Source organism: Mesoplodon bidens (genome assembly GCF_964165515.1).
Source record: "Mesoplodon bidens genome assembly, chromosome: 2".
Taxonomy (NCBI): domain Eukaryota; kingdom Metazoa; phylum Chordata; class Mammalia; order Artiodactyla; family Ziphiidae; genus Mesoplodon; species Mesoplodon bidens.
The window spans coordinates 72011927-72028317 of NC_138177.1; the positions used below are offsets into that span (position 1 = coordinate 72011927).

Below are 16391 nucleotides of genomic sequence, written 5' to 3' on the forward strand. Positions count from 1 at the left end.
TGTGGTTTCAGCTTGCACCCTGTCTGGAGAAAGTCCTCAAGTGAAAATGCCTGTCAAGAAACTGGATGTTTCAGGCTTCCCTGGTGGCGCAGTGGTTGAGAGTCCGCCTGCCGATGCAGGGGACACGGGTTCGTGCCCCGGTCCGGAAAGATCCCACATGCCACGGAGCGGCTGGGCCCGTGAGCCATGGCCGCTGAGCCTGCTCATCCAGAGCCTGTGCTCCGCAACGGGAGAGGCCACAACAGTGAGAGGCCCGCGTACTGCAAAAAAAAAAAAAAAAAAAAAAGAAACTGGATGTTTCTCTTTTCAGCTCATTTTGAAGTGATAACCAATGCAGTAATATTATTTTACTTTTTTTTTTTTTTGCTTCACTTCTCTTCTCCTCATCCTCACCACCCTGAGCTTGTACCTCCCAAATAAAGTGTCAAACTTTGAGTCTTGCATTGAGCTCTACTAAGACACTTGCTAAGCTTGTCCTCAAGACTAAATCCTGAGCTGGGATGCTTCCTCACTACAGGAGACATGATTGGGTTCATCAGTGTAGCCGTTGCTCCTCCCCATCTGGGCATGTGGAAGAATACACATCCCTGGGAGTTCCCTGGTGGCCCAGTGATTAGGATTCCAGGCTTTCACTGCTGTGGCTTGGGTTCAATCCCTGGTCAGGGAACTGAGATCCTGCAAGCCACCTGCTTTGGCTAATAATGTGTTAGCGGAAGGAGCATGTTTCACTCCCAGAGATGGGGAGAGCATTTAGGAAAGAGCGGATAACTCTCTATACTCCTCTTCCCCTGCCACAGTGACTGTGGGAGGGTGTGTAGATATGGCAGCACCATAATGTTTAGGCAACCTGGGAGGCTGAGCCACCACCTGGGCAACAGCTGCCCTGAAGAGATGCCCAGCTCTTCAGTGTAACTTGCATAGGTAAGAAACAAACTTTTGTTGTGTTAAGCTGCTGAGATTTTGGTGCTCTTTGTCACCTCAGCATAACCTAGCCTATACTAACTGATGTTCCACTTCTGAACCATATGAAGGAGAGGTGTTCAAGAGAATCACACACCAACATGGGAGGAGGGCTTCAAGAAGAGGACAGGGGCATCTTGCTCCCTAGTTGACGTCTGCTGAGCCCACTCTGCTTTCAGTGCAGAGCATAGTGAGGGAGATCATTCATCATGCCTTAGTCTTGATCCCGTCTCTGGGGGCTGGGGTCAAGGCTAAGGCAACCGTTTTTAAGGAAGGGAAGAGGGCTCAGGCAGCTCAGGGGGAGGTAAGTCTTTGGGGTATGGGTGTGGCTGGGCCAGCCGTGACTCCTGGGGGAAGTCTTTCCCTCTCAGAGCTGCTGGGGAAGGAGCTCTCCAGGCTGTCGGGACTCCAAAGTCCTTCCTGGGTGCAAGGCAGTGTGTACTCTGGCCCTGGCCCCACCAGCTGCATAATCCACTGCTGGCAGCCCCCAAGCCAGCTTCCGCTCCAGTCACATATCCCCTGCTCCACCCTATTTCCTTTTTCCATGCAGTTGCACATGCTCATTCCTCTTCTAGAAACACCTTTCCCCTACCTTCCTCAACCCTGCTCATCCTCCACAGCTCAGCTCAATCCCCTCTTCTGACATCCCAACCCCCTGTACACGCAGGCATGCACTGCACACACAGCTAGATTAGGAGCCTCTGAGGTGGGCTCCCGTAGCACCAGCCCACACCACTAACTCACCACAACCTTCTGTAAGTACCTGTTGGCAAGTCGTTTCCCCCTCTTGACATCTTGAGACAAGATCCTTTTTCTCCCCGGGCTCTCAGCACCAAGAACAGTGCCTGGCACATAGCCATGGACTGTTGGCCTAAATCACGGTGAAATTTGTAAAAGAAGATCCAGTTTCTAGTCCCAACTCTGCCATGAACATCTGAGACACTGAAAGACCCGGGCCAAGGCACTTAACTTCTCTAAGCTTCAGTTTACCCTTCTGGAAAATGGGGATAATGTTCCCTGAATCCTTCTCATTTGTGAGGATCACACAAGAGAGAAATGGGATTGGTCCTCTAGGGTGGCAGCAGGTGTAAGCACACTGCAGGTTTAAGACATCAGCACTGAAGTTATTAATAACAGCTGCTAATGACGACCTGCTTAGTTGAAGGAAATTTCCCCTCCCTTTCTGCGGGATGGCCTGGTTTTGTCCTAACCCAGCTCCATTCTCTGCTTGACGATGAAGCCAGGTTCCCTCTTCCCTACCCCCTTGTCTCACAGGTTTCATGTGACCTCAGAAAATCCTTCAAAAGTCTGACCCACATTCTTTCTGTTGCAGCTCTGCCCCCTCCCCTCCTCGTGTGTCCCAAGAGCACAGTCCTGCCTATGAATCTTCGATGACCCCGAAGCCCCATCAAGAGATGGGGAGAGAGACAAAGAGAGAGGGAGAGAAAGGGAAGCCCCAGTCTGGAGTGAGGGCGTGGAGAAAGAATCACCAGAGAGATGGAGATAAGACAGCAACAAGGACTCCCCAACACCCAGACACACAATGACACAAATATTCACCACACCACCACCACCTTCAGCTGCCTGGCTTCCGGGGGAGGGACAATTGTCTTACGGCTTTCCATGACGTGAGTCCTCCGCGAGGGCTAGGGCTGTGGGTGAGGCGACATTTCCTGCCCCCGGGGGCTGGGGTGAGAGGAGAGATGAGTAGCTGAGTGTGCACACCTTTTGAGAGCCCAGACACACACCCTGCTCCAGGGGCTCCTTTCCTAGGCTGCCCCCATGGAGTTCCCCCTGGCCCAGATATGCCCTCAAGGTAAGTGTGAAGTTGGGGAATGTGGGTGGGAGGGAACATCAAGACCCCCATGGCGCCTGCTCTCCTCCCTCTGGGCCTGAGCTCCCACTTCAGGCGTGATGGGCCACACCTCAAGCCAGAGCTGGCGGGCAGGCGGCCCACAACCCCCGCTCCTCTTCGGGGGCTCCAGGTCCACGAATCCCTGAGGATAAGGGTGAAAGGGTCTTCTGAGGGCTTCTTCGAGTGGAGAGAGGAGACAGCAGGAGAATGAAGGGGGCTGGGAGGCCGAAGATCCTGGGCCAGAAGAGGGACCTGCCCTGAAGAGATCTGCCTCCTTTCCCGGATTTCAGGACTTCCGGGCCAGCCGAAGACCAGCTGGCTTCCCAGCGCTCCTTCCTGGGGCCCAGTTTCCCTGAGAAGCCCCTCTGCGCCTCTTTGGCCCCTTACTCCTCCTCCCTGAGAAATCGTGTCTGCCATCCCCCCTGCATTTCTCCTGCTGTCACAACTGTCCCTGTCCTCCAGGTCCCCAGGGAGAGGCCTATGGGGCCCCTCTGAGCCTGGGGGAGGGCTGGGAGGCAGAGGGAGAGGCAGGCCCTCACTGAGAAACTTCTCTGCGCTAACAGGGAGTCAAGAAGCCCCCACCATAACCTTCAGCACCTTTCGGCCCATAGACTTGAACCGCACAAGCTGCCAGGGCCTGGGCTTGCTGCCGGGTCCCAGACTCCAGGCCCTGAAGGCCCAGGAAGCCCGGCCCAGCCCCAGGGCCTCCGCTGTGCACCCTGCGGTGAGTGGGAACCTGGGGGGTGTTGCTCCCTCCTCCGCTCCCACCCTCCCACGGGTGAGGGCTTGCAGGGGGACAGAGGCCAAAGCAGGAATGAGCTGGGGGCTGCCGACAAAGCCAGCGGCCCAGAGGGAGGGTCTGCATCTCTCTCCGTGGCCTTCATTTGCCCAGTGCATCCTCATCTCAGGCCTTCTCACTCACCCAGTCATTAGGAAATCCTCCCTCCTACTGTAGGGTGAGCCCTCCCTCATTCTGGCCTCTGGCATTCCCTTCATCCCTCAGGCCAGGGAATGCCTTTCTGTCCATCTGGAAGGCCTCACTCCCATTTAAAGCACAGTTTAACAGTTCACTGCTACTGGATCAAAGGCCCACAGACCCAGACGGAAGTGGAAGGAAATTCCCTGGAAACAAAAACAGTTTGACCTAAAGAAGAGATTTAAGTTACACTTTGGGAGGGACTTTCTGGGCAATTATACCCTAAAATAGGCAACAGGGATGGGGGATGGGGAGCTTCCTCCGCATGTCCAGGAGGGGCTAGGTATAAGGGTGAGAAGGGAGTAGCTGGCTTGAAGTCAGAAGGACCACTAATCATGGCTACTTCCCCCTCCTTGAACTCTTCCCCTACCCAGGCACCTCCCCAGGCCCCAGGGGCTGCCTGCAGCCCAAAGGATATCGGGAAGGAAGAGGTGCCCAGGGAAGGAGGCATGTCCCTGCAGGCTGAGACTCAGGCTTGGTTCCAGAAGACCCAGGCCCATGAGCTCCTGCAGCATGGGGCAGCCCCTGCTTGGTTCCATGGCTTCATCACCCGGAGGTGAGTCACAGAGGAAGAAATAGGCTCAGAGAAGGGCAGGGGCCAGTCCTGGGTCCTGCGGTCAGTCAGGAGTAGATTGAGGCTACAGGCCAGGCCTAGAGGTTCCAAGGCTACTCGTTAAGGCAGCTCTCCTGGGGGAGATCATTGGAGAGGCTCTAGCCCAAACCCCCCACTCTATGCCTCAGTTTCTCCCTTCTAGGCTCAACTTTCCTCCTGTCTCTAAGGCTTCTAGTGCTCAAGTTCCCACCTCTGCCTCAGTCTCTCTCCCTCCATCTTTATTTACCTCTGGCTCTCTCCAGCCCTCTCCTCTTTCTTCCCTCCCTTTTTTCCTCCACTTCTCAGCTTCACTTCTCCTGTATCTCTCCGTTCACATCCTCTGTTCAGCTTGTGACTTGTGAAGTCTAGAAGTCTATTACCATCCCTGTTGCTGCGGCCGCTGTACTGCCCCCCTGAGTCCCCGACCCCAGGCTGCTTTTCCAGGAGGAGAATGCAGGGCTGGGAGGTCTCCTGACCATCCATGCCCAGTCCCTGCAGCAGAAGCACAGTGCCCACATCCTCTCTCTCCCACCTCCACCCTTCTCTAGCCACTTAAGCCCTCTTGGTAGGGGGTAGGGGTCCCCCCATGAGAGCCAGGGAGACAGGGAGTGAGGCTGGAAGAGTCTGAGCATCTTCCGTGTCTTCTCCATCACCCACAGAGAGGCTGAGACGCTGCTAGAGAGCAAGCCTCAGGGATGCTACTTGGTGCGTTTCAGCGAGAGCGCCGTGACCTTTGTGCTGACTTACAGGTGAGGGGCGGAGCGCTGCGCTGGGCGACAGGGAGGCGGGGCTTCGGGCTAATCAGAGGGCGGGACTTGATACTGACGGACGTGTGAGGGGAAGAACTTCATGCAGACTCCCAGCAGGGGCGGAGGAGGTCTATGCTCAGCCCCCGGTCTACTAAGGGTGGGAGACCCGGGCGCGGGGCGGGTAGGGGTCACTCCTCGTGCTGGTGCCCTGGCCGGGAAGAGGGAGCAGGTCTGATCCTGACTAGTGCCTCCAGGAGCCGGACTTGCTGCCGCCACTTCCTGCTGGCCCAACTCCGGGATGGGCGCCACGTGGTGCTGGGCGAGGACAGCGCCCACGAGCGGCTGCAGGACCTGCTGCGGCACTACAAGGCGTGCCCGCTGAGCCCCTACGGGGAGACGCTCACCGAGCCCCTCGCCCGCCAGGTACACAGCCCCCATCCCCGGCCCTGACACTGACCCTGACCCTGGGAACCCAGGCCAGCGCCCCTCCCCACGCAGAGCCCAGGCCACAGGACCTCGAAATCAGGCACTTTCCCATTCCCACCGACGACCCAGCCAAACCTCCCTTGCCCACACATCTCCACGCGGATGCCCTTCCAGAAAGATGCGTGCGCTGGAGGAGGGGGTCCTTGAGAGACCAGCCCAGCCACACAAAGGCTGGAGGGGCTGGGAGTGGCCAGCTAGGCAGACGGGTCATTTGCGGGGGGGGGGGGTGTTGTTTTTTTGTTTTTTGCCTCGAAGCTTGTGGGATCTTATTTCCCTGATCAGGCATTGAACTCAGCAGTGAAAGTGCCCAGTTCTAACCACTGGACGGCCAGGGAATTACCGGGTCATTTGTTCTTTAAATTAAGAGATATTTACTGAGACAAGACATATGGGTGTCAAACCCACAAAGCTACTTACCAGCGGCAAAGACATACAATAGGAATCAAGTGTGAGAGTGTGATGAGAGAGGAAATACAGAGTGGGGTGCCATTTAGCTCACGTGGTGGGGAGCCGTGTCAGAGAGTGCCTCCCTGAGGAAGTTCAGGCAGTTCTGAGGGACCGCTCTGTGCCAGGCCTTGGTCCGGGCACTGGGAAAATAGCAGTAAACAAAACTGACCCAAATACCCCTACCTCCATGGAGCTTCCATTCTAGTGACAGGAGACAGACAATGAATGTGTAATACAGATAACAAACAGAGAATACAGAAACAAGGAGTGACAGGGTTGGGGCTATTTTACATAGGAACATCAGGGAAGGCTATTCTGGTAAGGGGACATTTGAACAAAGGTCTGAATAAAGTAAGGGAGAAAGTCATGCAGATAACTAGAGGAAAAACATTCTAGGTGCAAAGGCCCTGAGGCAGAAGGATCCTTGATGTGTGTGAATAAGAATAAGAGCAGTAAGGAAGCTAGCATGGGTAGAGAGGTAGGAAATGAGACCACAGGGGTGAAGGAAAGGGGCCCAGTAAATTCTTGTATGATTTGGAATTTTATTCTGAGTGAGATGGGATGGCACTGGACAGTTACAAGCTAAAGAGTGACATGACCTGGCAAGTTTGAGAGGGAAATGGGTGACCAGATGGAGACCACTACAATACTTCAGGAGAGAAGATGGCAGCCTGGACCAGGTTGGTAGAGGTGAAGGAGTGAGGAGGTGGAACACTGGGTCTGTTTGGAAAGTGGAGCTGACAGGGTTTTTGCAGGATTGGGTGAGGAGTGTGAAAAGATGGAGTTGTCATTGACTGAGATGAGGAAGGCTATAGGAGGAGCAAGTCTAGGGGAGGCAGGGGAGAACGTGAGTTCAGTTTTGACATTTGCGGTTTGAGACATCCATTCAATATGCAAATGGAGATGTCAAGTACTCAGTTGGAATATAGGGATCTGGAGTTTAGGACAGAAGTCTAGGTTGGAGATCAACATTTGGGAGCCATCAGCATGTAGATGGATTGATTCTAAAGCCTTCAGGAGGGATGAAATCTCAGGAATGAGTGTAGATGGAAAAGAATACCAAGTCTCCAGCATTGAGAGTTTGCAGAAATGAGGGGGAACCTACAAAGAAAACTGAGAAGGGGCAGTCAGAGAGAGGGGGGAGAAGAACCAGGAGTGTGATGCTCTAGACGCGAAGCAAAGAAAATGCATCAGGGAAGAGCAGGTGCCAATGGGTCCAGAATTAACCACTGGATTTGGCCAACAGAAGGTCACTGGTGACCTGGGCAAGAATAGTTTCCTGGAGCTTGATTGGAGTCAGTTCTAAGAACTTGCCTTGAGGGACTGTGCCTAGGGGTAACTCTTGTGTGGAATTTTGTGAGGAATAAGTGGAGACCTGAAGATTCCCAAGCAGTTGGAACAGGGTGTAGGGAAGTCTGGTGGGGAGGGGAGCCAGCTGGAGCTGCGAGAGCTGAAGGCAGAGCTGTCAGAGACCAAGCTCCATGACCGGCCCTCAGAGGGTCTTGTCACTCACGTTTTCTGGAGTTTGGGCTTTATCCTGGAGCAACAGGCAGCCACGGAAGGATTGCTAGGAGAACTTCTGCAGGCTTACTCTGCTCACGGAGTGGAGAATGGGTTAGCAGGGCTAGATGATGCAGGAGGAGGACTTAGGAGGCCTGAACTGGAGTGGTAGCTGTGGGCATGGAGAAAGTGTGCAGATGTAAAGATATTTAGGCAGTGGAAGGAGCAGGCCTTGTGCTCCGTTAGATGTGGGGAGGAAGGGAGGGAGGTGTCCAGGTTGACTTCTAAGGTGCTGCTGTTTCGGCAGCAGGGTAGAGGTGCTATTTTTTATTCACAAAGAGAATGCTAAGAACTCTTAGGGGGTTGAGGCAAGGAAGAAGAATTCTGACTTGAATCCATGAACTGCCTATACACCTTCAGACGGAGACATACACTTGGTGGATTGCAGAAGCATGAGAAAAGGCCTATGGCCTGAGCCTTCCAAAAGTAGTGGGCATGTGGAGAACATTCAGGAACCCAGGGATAAATGCTGAGCAAAAAGCATAACTAACATGGGAAGGAACCCTATAAGGCTCATCTCCTCATCCCTGAGGCAGTGTCTCTGTCCCTAGAATATCTAGCTTATAGCTCCATAAAGTAGAGTCGCCTGGCACCTGCAGAAATAAACAAAGGCACAGAAGTCTTGGAGATCTATCCCCATGCCGAAAAATTTTAGGCTAAAGACTTCTAAAGCCTTGTTGCAGTTTTACAACCACAGGTACAAATGGCGACTGGCCTGGCCCTGTGTTCCAGATGAAGTTAAGTTTAATGCTAAATATGGCCTGTGACCAGAGCGACTGTCCCGCCTCCTGGTCTCCTTGCCCCCTCTTCCTCACCCAGAAACCCAGCGCCACCCAAATTTCTGTGTCGCACCTCCACCCCCGACATTATCCGTATGGACGAGATTATTTTGCGCCCCCCTGCATCACCTGCCGACTCCCACCCGCCCCTCGTGCACCAAGTCCCTGAGGCCTCCTTCTTTCCCCGCAGACTCCTGAGCCCGCAGGACTGTCCGTAAGGACTGAAGAATCAGACTCTGGAAGCAAAAGCCAGGACTCACAACCTCGGTATACCTCAATCCTCAAAAAGGAGCAAAGCGCAGCCCCCATGCAGAAAGACGGGGCGGGGGGGCCAAAGCAGGTACTGGGCTGAGAGAGGTGGTGGGGCCTGAGGGAGGGGAGGAGCCGGGAGACGAAAAGAGGGAAGGCCCTGCGGTCAGGGGGCGGGGCCAGCGGGGAGTGGGCGGGGGCCTGCAGGGAGCCGAGGCTCGGGCTGAGCTGCAGCTTTGGCCCTGCTTGTGTTGCTCTGACCCACTCTCCGCCCCGCCTGCCTTCTCTCCTAGACGTCCCAGCTGCCCAAGCCCAAGCCTCCCATCCCCGCCAAACCTCAGCTGCCTCCCGAAGTCTACACAAGCCCTGCTCCGAGACCCTGCCCAACCCCGCCCCCAAAGCCCTCCAACCCCATCTACCACGAACCTGATGAACCCATAGACTTCTATGCCATGGGCCGTGGCAGCCCCGGGGAAGCCCCCAGCAACATTTATGCCGAGGTGGAGGTGAAGGTGCCTGATTCAGGGTGTGAGGGCCCGCCGTGCATCCTCAGGCACGAAGTCCTACGGAAGTGCCAGTCCAGGCCTGTCCCAGGAAGCCAGGTAAATGGGGGTGCAAGGAGGATTTCCTGAAAGCTAGATTGCGGAGGGTGGAGAAGGTGTTCAGACTGGATGCCTGGGTCAGGGTGAATGCAGGTCAGAGGTCTGAGGTGAGATGGAAAGGACAGAGGGTCCAGGCTGCCAGCAACCCTCTTCCAGGCCCAGATTTGCTCCCTCTCCTCTGCCTGGAGTTACTGGGACCTGCCTCCCCGTTGTCAAGTCCCCACTCCCTCCACTTCTCAGAGAAAATAGAGGCCCCGTCAGCCTTCCCCCAACTGAGCCTGTGTCCCTCTCACCTGGCTTGTCCTCTTCAGACCCACCTGAGATTGACCCCACCCTGTGCTGGGAATCTTGGCTCCACCTCTCCTCTCCTCCCAAGTCTGAACTTGGGCCTCTCTCACTCTGGCTCCCTCCCCTCAGCCTTCAGGGCCCTCCTAAAGAAGAGCACGTGGAGTCCCTTGTGTCACCTCAGATAAGCTCAGGGGAGGGGGTACCTGCACATCCCCTCCTTCTGCACACTCCTCCTCTCCTCCATCCTCCCACCTGCCCAGTCTTCTCATTGATCAGTTCAAGTCAGTACCTTGTTTCATGGGATGTGTTAGACCCACCAGCTGCTCCCACGCAATCCCTCTGCCTCTGCCCCCCTCCTCAGGCCCTTCCCCACCCTCCCCCCCACTTCTGGCACCTCAGGCTCCCCCTCAGCCCTTGTGCCTGCTCACACTTATCCACACCCCTGCCACCTGCTACCATCCTAGAGCTGAGGTCACCAGTCCACGTCTCTATGCAAACTTCTCTCCAGGCTTCTGCTCGGCTCCCCAGCATCCCACAGCTTCTTGGACTCAGCACAGCCAACACTGTTCTTACCCTGCTCCCCGGATTGCTCCCTCCATTGTTCCCTCTCTGATCGGGTACCTCTCCAGCCACCCAACTATTCAAGATCGTAGGGCTCCCTTGACGTCTCCCCTCTCTTCACCCTCACTCCCCTATAAGCCACTGATTCCTGCTGAGTCTCTTCCTAAATATATTTTTCCTTTCCCCACTTTCGGCCCCCATCATCTCTCATCAGGACTTATCCGAGGGCTTCTTAACTGGTCTCCTAACCACCAGTCTTGCCACTTCTGACCCACTCTGCCCCAAGAAAGTCAGAATGGTCTTTCTAAAACAGCTACCTGGCCCATGAGGCCCTCTATACTTGTGTGGGCTGGGGAACCACCTCCTCAGTCTTACCATCAGCTGCTCCCACCCTCCCAGAACTGGTCACATTTCTCCAAACACACCAAGTGGTTTCAAACCTCCCAAGGTTTTGCACATGCCAGTCCCTCTGCCTATAGCTACTTCCTGCACGTGCACCCTCCTGCTGCCCAGCAACCTTCTAATCATCCTTCAAGATCAGCTTGCCCTTCTCCTCCGCTGCAAAGACTTCCCTGACCTCACCGCAGAGGCCGTCCACACAGAGGCTTTATACACACCTGCCATGCCACTGATCATTGACACCCATCTCCCCTCTCCCCCAGCAAAGTGTGAGCTCCCTGAGGGCAGGGGCTGGGACTTGTTCATCTCTGTTTCCAGAGCACCCAGCACAGTGCCTGGCAAAGAGCAAGTGCTCAGGAAGTGTTTGTTGAATGAATGAGAGAGGTTTAGACCTCCTCTCTGCAGGCCAATGTCTGTTAAGATCAGACGTCTTGGCCCTTGAGGCTGCAGGTAAGCCTAGGAGGCAGAAGGTAGAGGGTGTGACCTGGGACCATCCTTCTCTCTACAGAATCCAGGTGGCCAACAACTGCATTCTGAGAACTCTGTGGCTGAACAAGGCCCTCCTGTGCCCCACAAGCCCCTACCCCGCTGGGGGCACACCCTCCCCCACAACCTTTCTAGACAGGTGCTTCAGAACAGAGGTCAGGCGTGGCTCCCCCTGGGGCCTCCTCAGTAGCTGCTGAGTCTGAGCTGGGGTGGGGCCGGGGGCGGGGATAACTGGGAACAGCGGGTCCAGAGACCTTCACACACACCCAGGCGCCCTTCTCACAAAATGTGGATGGAACAAACTGTAGATGATCAAAGCTGGAAAGGACCTCAGCCATCATCCATTGCAAAGATGGCAAAAAGGTGTCACCTTGCATGCCAACTCCAATCCATTCACTGTGGCTGCCTAGAGCGCTGCATTGGAAAGGATGTTAAGGTCATATCTGAACTCAGCAGAAAAGAACTCTGTGATTGATTAGTGATGTCTGCCACGGGTGAGAGAAGGAAGAGAAGCAGCATCTCCTTTGCCCTTACTGATCAAGTTCGACTCCCTCACTGTGCAGATAAGGAAACAAAACCAGAGAGGGATAGTGGCTTAGTCAAGGTCAAGGACTAGAACCCCAGCTTCCTGTTTAGTGCTCTGTTCCGTACCCCACATCCACTAACTCTTTACCACGGGAAACGTCAGAGGTTTCCTCAGGAAATCTGGCTGCTCTCCAGAGTTCTGCCGCATGGGGTCCCGGGTACTTGTTCCCCTCCTCCAGATCCCAGCTTACCCCTGTTCCCCTAACTGGTCTGGGCCCCCACAAAGAAGCCTGGAGGTCAGAGGAGCAAATGTGGAGTCTGCTTCCTTTTAGGGACACACCCACTGGTTCCCTCCCAAGAGTCTCCAAGAATCCAATGGCTCAGTGCTTGCCTCTAAGGAAGTGGGCTAGGAGGACCCTGCTGCATCCCACTGCCCTGGTTTCTCCTCCTGGAGTCTGATTTCCTTGGCCCTCTGAGCCTTTGAATCTGGGCCCTGGTCCAATGCTGCTGTTGTCTGAGGAACAGTTTGGCGAGAACAGATGTTAGAACTTGTTTGTTGATTCTTGTCTGGCTAATAAATCATCGCCAACCACCTCCCCCAACAGGGATTCAAGTACTCCAGGCTCCTTCTGTCTCTCCTTCTGACTCTCTGTCTCATATTGTGGAAGGCAAGTGGTTGAACGACCATTGCAATGGTGGGAGAAGGGTTGGGGGTTGAGAGACTCCTGGGCAAGGGTCACAGATCTATGGGCTGGAGGCAGGGAGACACCAAGGCAAGGGACACAGACCTCTCTCTGAAAAGTATTCTTTCCCTAACTGGGGTGGGCTGGGCAGCTAGCCAGGGGCAGAGGGGTGGCTACATCACCTGGGGGTTGCCAGGAAAGAAAGGGGCAGGGAGGGGAGTGGTTGAAAGGTAGCCCCTGAACCTCCTTCCCCAGCCCTCTGCCAAACACAGGACTGGGAGGGGGAGGGGGCATTGCTAGCCTATGTGTGTGAGCCCCTTAGGAGGATGGGGAGCCCCCCTGCAGCAGCTCCCAGCCTCTTGGGCTTAGGCCTCCCCTGTTCCTCTTATGAGGCTTCCTCCTGTCTGCCCAGACCCACTTCAAGGCCATCTTCCTGCCTCTGTGGCCGAGCTCCGCATTCTAAGCTTCAACCACCTAGAAGAATCTGCCTTGGGTCTTATTTTTGTCTCTGACTGGAGGCTCCCTGAGGTAGGGCTGCGTCTGCGCCTGGATGGCCCTGAGGGCGCAGAATAGACTGCCCCCAGGAGCCACTCAGGGGGCTTCTGGGTACTCCTGTGGTCCCAGCCTGTTCTTACCCTCATTTCTATGAGAGTTCAGTCAAGACAATCAGAGCCCATCGAGGTCTCTCTTCCTGCCAAGGGGCCCTGGGTACTTGCCTGAATCACAGAAGCCCCCCAGCCCCCTCCCTGAAGACATATACCCTAGGCCTAGGTGCTGCCACCACCATGCCACCCCCAGCCTGGTGCAGGGCCAGCTCCAGTGACTAGTGAATTCCCCTCCTTTCCACTCAGTGCTAATCAGCTCAAGGAGAAATATGGTTGCTGAGTCAACAGAGTGGGGTTCCACTTCCTTCTGTCTGTAAGTCTAAACTCCCTCCTGAGCAAGAGACGAGGGAGGGGAGGGGAGCAGATGGCTTGGGGAGGGGAGGCTGAAAGCGCAAGAAAGGTCTTAGATTAGACTCAGGGAGTCACCTCATGGCTGGTTCCTCGTGGCAGGGGAGGAGGCAGGAAAAGGAGAGGCTTGCTGTATAGCAAGGGCTGGAAATCAGAGTCAGAAGATGGGATTTCCTTAGACTTCGGGATAGAACAGGATGGCGGGTTCGGGGAGGGGACAGAAATGCCTAGGGACCCACCTGGTGTTTCTGAAGGAGCAAAGCCTGCTAGAAAGGGGTGAGCAGGACCCAGGGAATCTCCCCCTCCCTCTTCAGCTCCTCACAGCTAGGGGTGGACTCACCAAAGTGGGTGGGAGGACCCAGATGATGGCATTGTCAGGAGCCCTGGGTTCCTGTTGTGGCTGTTTGCTAACCAGCTGCCCAGGCTTTAACAGGGGAACTTTTTTCTGCACCACTGTTCCCTACATTCCCTTGAAATGGAGATAATGCCTTATTTGCCCACAGGGCTGCTGTACAGAGCAGATGAGACCAGGCAGCGAGGGGCTTGGCCGAGCAGGACTGCTGGGACTAGAAGGGACTTCAGACCCCTTGTGACTGACTTCTTGGTTCAGCCAAATCGGAAACTGAGGTCTAGAGAGGGAAGGTGACAGGGTACTGGAGATAGGACCAGATCTTGTCATCCCAGTCCAATGTTCCCCCTTATACCGTGAGGCCCCTCCCAGGCCAAAGGATTAAGGCCCCGGTCCTCCTGAGGACTCCAGCTGCAGGCCCAGCCCTGATGACCAAGGTGGTGGAACCTCCCTTCTCCCCACCATAGCCATAGGCACCCCTGCACCATCCTGCTGATTTCACTCCCACGGGGGCCTGGGGCTGCGGTGAGACCTCAGGATAGAGAAGTTGAGTAACTAGTACAGGAAAGGGAGCCTGGCGATTCTGCTGAGCAGGTTCTCTGCCCCAGCAGAGACCACACGGGCGGGGAGGGGGAGGGCATTTCCCAGCTGACTCAATCTCCCGTGGTTATTCCATCCCTCCAGCTTCCTCTAGGGAGGGCTCTCTCTGGCTCAGCCCTGTCAGAAAGAAGAGTCTCCTACCCCGAGCCCCAGATCCCCTTCAGAGCCTGCAGAAAGCCTTGCTGCAAGTGGAGGTTCCAGCTTTTTCCTCCAGTTCCAGCCCCTTCAGCACCATGGCCAACCCTGAAGTCTTTTTTTGCCTGATCCTGTCTCCCTTAAGCTGTCCCCTTTATCCTATCAGTTCCCTCAGCTAATGCAGTAGATAGTCTACTTCAGTAAAGTACCCCGTAACTCTGGCTCAGGGGACCAGGGCAGGGGCAGGGGGCTGAGAAACTATTAAACCCCCAACCTCAGCTGTCACGAGTCTATAGCACATCATTCCCCATGGACCCACTTAAAGGAGGACTGGGGGCCAGTCATCACTGAGGCCCCATCCCCAACTACCTCTACTGACCTTAGAACATGTGTCCCCACCGGAAACAAAGCTGAGCAGGGGGAGAGGGGGTAAAAGAAGGTTGGGAGCAGACAGCAGAGCCTTCCAGCACCCTTGCCACCTCCCCAGGCCCCACAGAACTTCAACCATCCCCTCAACAGACTGCGACTTCTTGGACAGCAAGCTCAGCACCCAGCTGGGGCGAAGACCTGGCCAGGTCCCTGCCCAAGGGTCAGAGCTGAAACCCTCTTTGTGACAGCTGTGCCATTTCTGTGCAGTTCCTAAGTCTGCGGCCTAAGCCTGTTCCTGTGGACCTCACCTTCCTCAGCTCCTCTGCCCTGGGCAATGCAGCACTGCACACTTGGGCTTTGCCCCAGCACCTCCAACACCTTCTAGGGCCATTGGGAGCTACTTCTGACCAAGGCCTTCACCTCCCGCCCCCACCAATCCCATCCCTTGGCTGTTACTGCCATGCCAATTTGAGCCAAGTTATCATTCCTTATTCCTCCTTCCCTCTCCCTCATCCCTGTCTTCTCTTTCCTGCTTATTTATCAGAACTTGAGGTTATTACCTCAGGAAGCCCTCCCAAATAAAGTCTGTCCATTTTCTAACTTGTGTTTCTCTTGGTGACCAAGAAATTCTAACCACCAAATAAAATGGCATCTTTGGTAGGAGTAAAAAGTGGCTTTAAAAAAATGGCTTAATACTACCTCCAGAGAACCAAAGGAGGTGGGAGGCAAGAGGAAGCTGAAAGATATCTGGCTTAACTATCCGTTCCCAGAAGACACCAGGACAATCCCTGCCCACCACGCCTTGCCTCCCAACCCAGAGCACTTCCAGCTCCATCATGATGCAGCCCCTAAAATAAGAAAGGTGAACTGCTGAATCCCAGGAGTGTGGCAACTCAGGAGGGAAGGGCTGTGTCTATAGCGTACTGAATACAGAAACAGCACTTGACTCCATGGGACCTCAGACTTTGGTGCCCTGCTGAGCCTACCTCACCACCTCACTTCACTACTACGACACCCCAGACAGGCGACCTCAGCCCTCAGTGCCTCTGTGGATGGTGGGAGTGGTGGTACGGGCTAATGCTCCTTGCTGAAGGCTGGCTGGATGCACTGACTTGGACAACTACAGCCCAAGTGTCCCTGCGGGATGCAGGAGCCCTGTCTGGCTCCAACCTGAAGTAGGTCAGATTTCAGATAAGCGGGTGGTTTTCCTGTAAGTGATGAAACCCTCCTCTGTACTTAATGAGAAACAGACTCCTCAAGTTACCCCAGCCGACAAGACCAGAAGCATGGTGAGATTCCTCACTTCCTTCTAGTCCCCAAGTCTCCACCACACTCTTCTTCAAACTGCCCCTCTGGCCTTAGCCTTCCTGTCACCAGGACTGTCAAACACCAATTCCTCCCAGTGTTTTCCCCATTCAGAACCTGAAACGACTAGAGTCAGGCATCTTCGTCCAGTTAACGTTGCTCTGCCTAGCATCTAAGGCCTTTCTTCTTGCAGGAGTTTAACAGTCCCTTCCTGCAGGAAGCCACTGCAGTTAAGCCCTACTGGAGTCCCAGTATCCTCAGCAACAGGTTTCAGCAGTGTCTACAGTAGGATTTGCATGCTGCTTTGTGAACAATACCCGGTATCTTCCATCTCTACCTGAACCTTGCTCCGAGGAGGAACCATGCCACCTATCTTGTGGCTCCTGGGCACCACAGTGCCCTACAGCTAACTCAAGTCACAGACCCTGCCACCTCCCTTCCCCATCCATCCACCCACCCAACCTGCCCCTCCCTCTCAAGCAA

The 16391-nt window shown here is 55.0% G+C and overlaps 1 protein-coding gene across 2 annotated transcripts; it reads left to right on the forward strand.

Annotated features, from left to right (window-relative positions):
- Positions 1 to 4143: 4143 nt before the first annotated feature.
- SH2D2A (SH2 domain containing 2A) lies at positions 4144 to 11999 on the forward strand (the record flags this gene model as incomplete). Of its 2 annotated transcripts, XM_081223809.1 has the most annotated exons (7): positions 4144 to 4347; positions 5043 to 5132; positions 5387 to 5555; positions 8595 to 8744; positions 8947 to 9255; positions 11012 to 11151; positions 11240 to 11999. In XM_081223809.1, exons 1-7 carry the CDS (start codon positions 4241 to 4243, stop codon positions 11295 to 11297), a joined length of 1023 nt encoding a protein of 340 aa, XP_081079935.1. In that variant the 5' UTR covers positions 4144 to 4240. The 2 variants fall into 2 exon arrangements, with proteins under 2 accessions (XP_081079935.1, XP_081079936.1); XM_081223810.1 differs by lacking the exon at positions 11240 to 11999 and having other exon boundaries at positions 11012 to 11179.
- Between the last annotated feature and the right edge of the window lie 4392 nt (positions 12000 to 16391).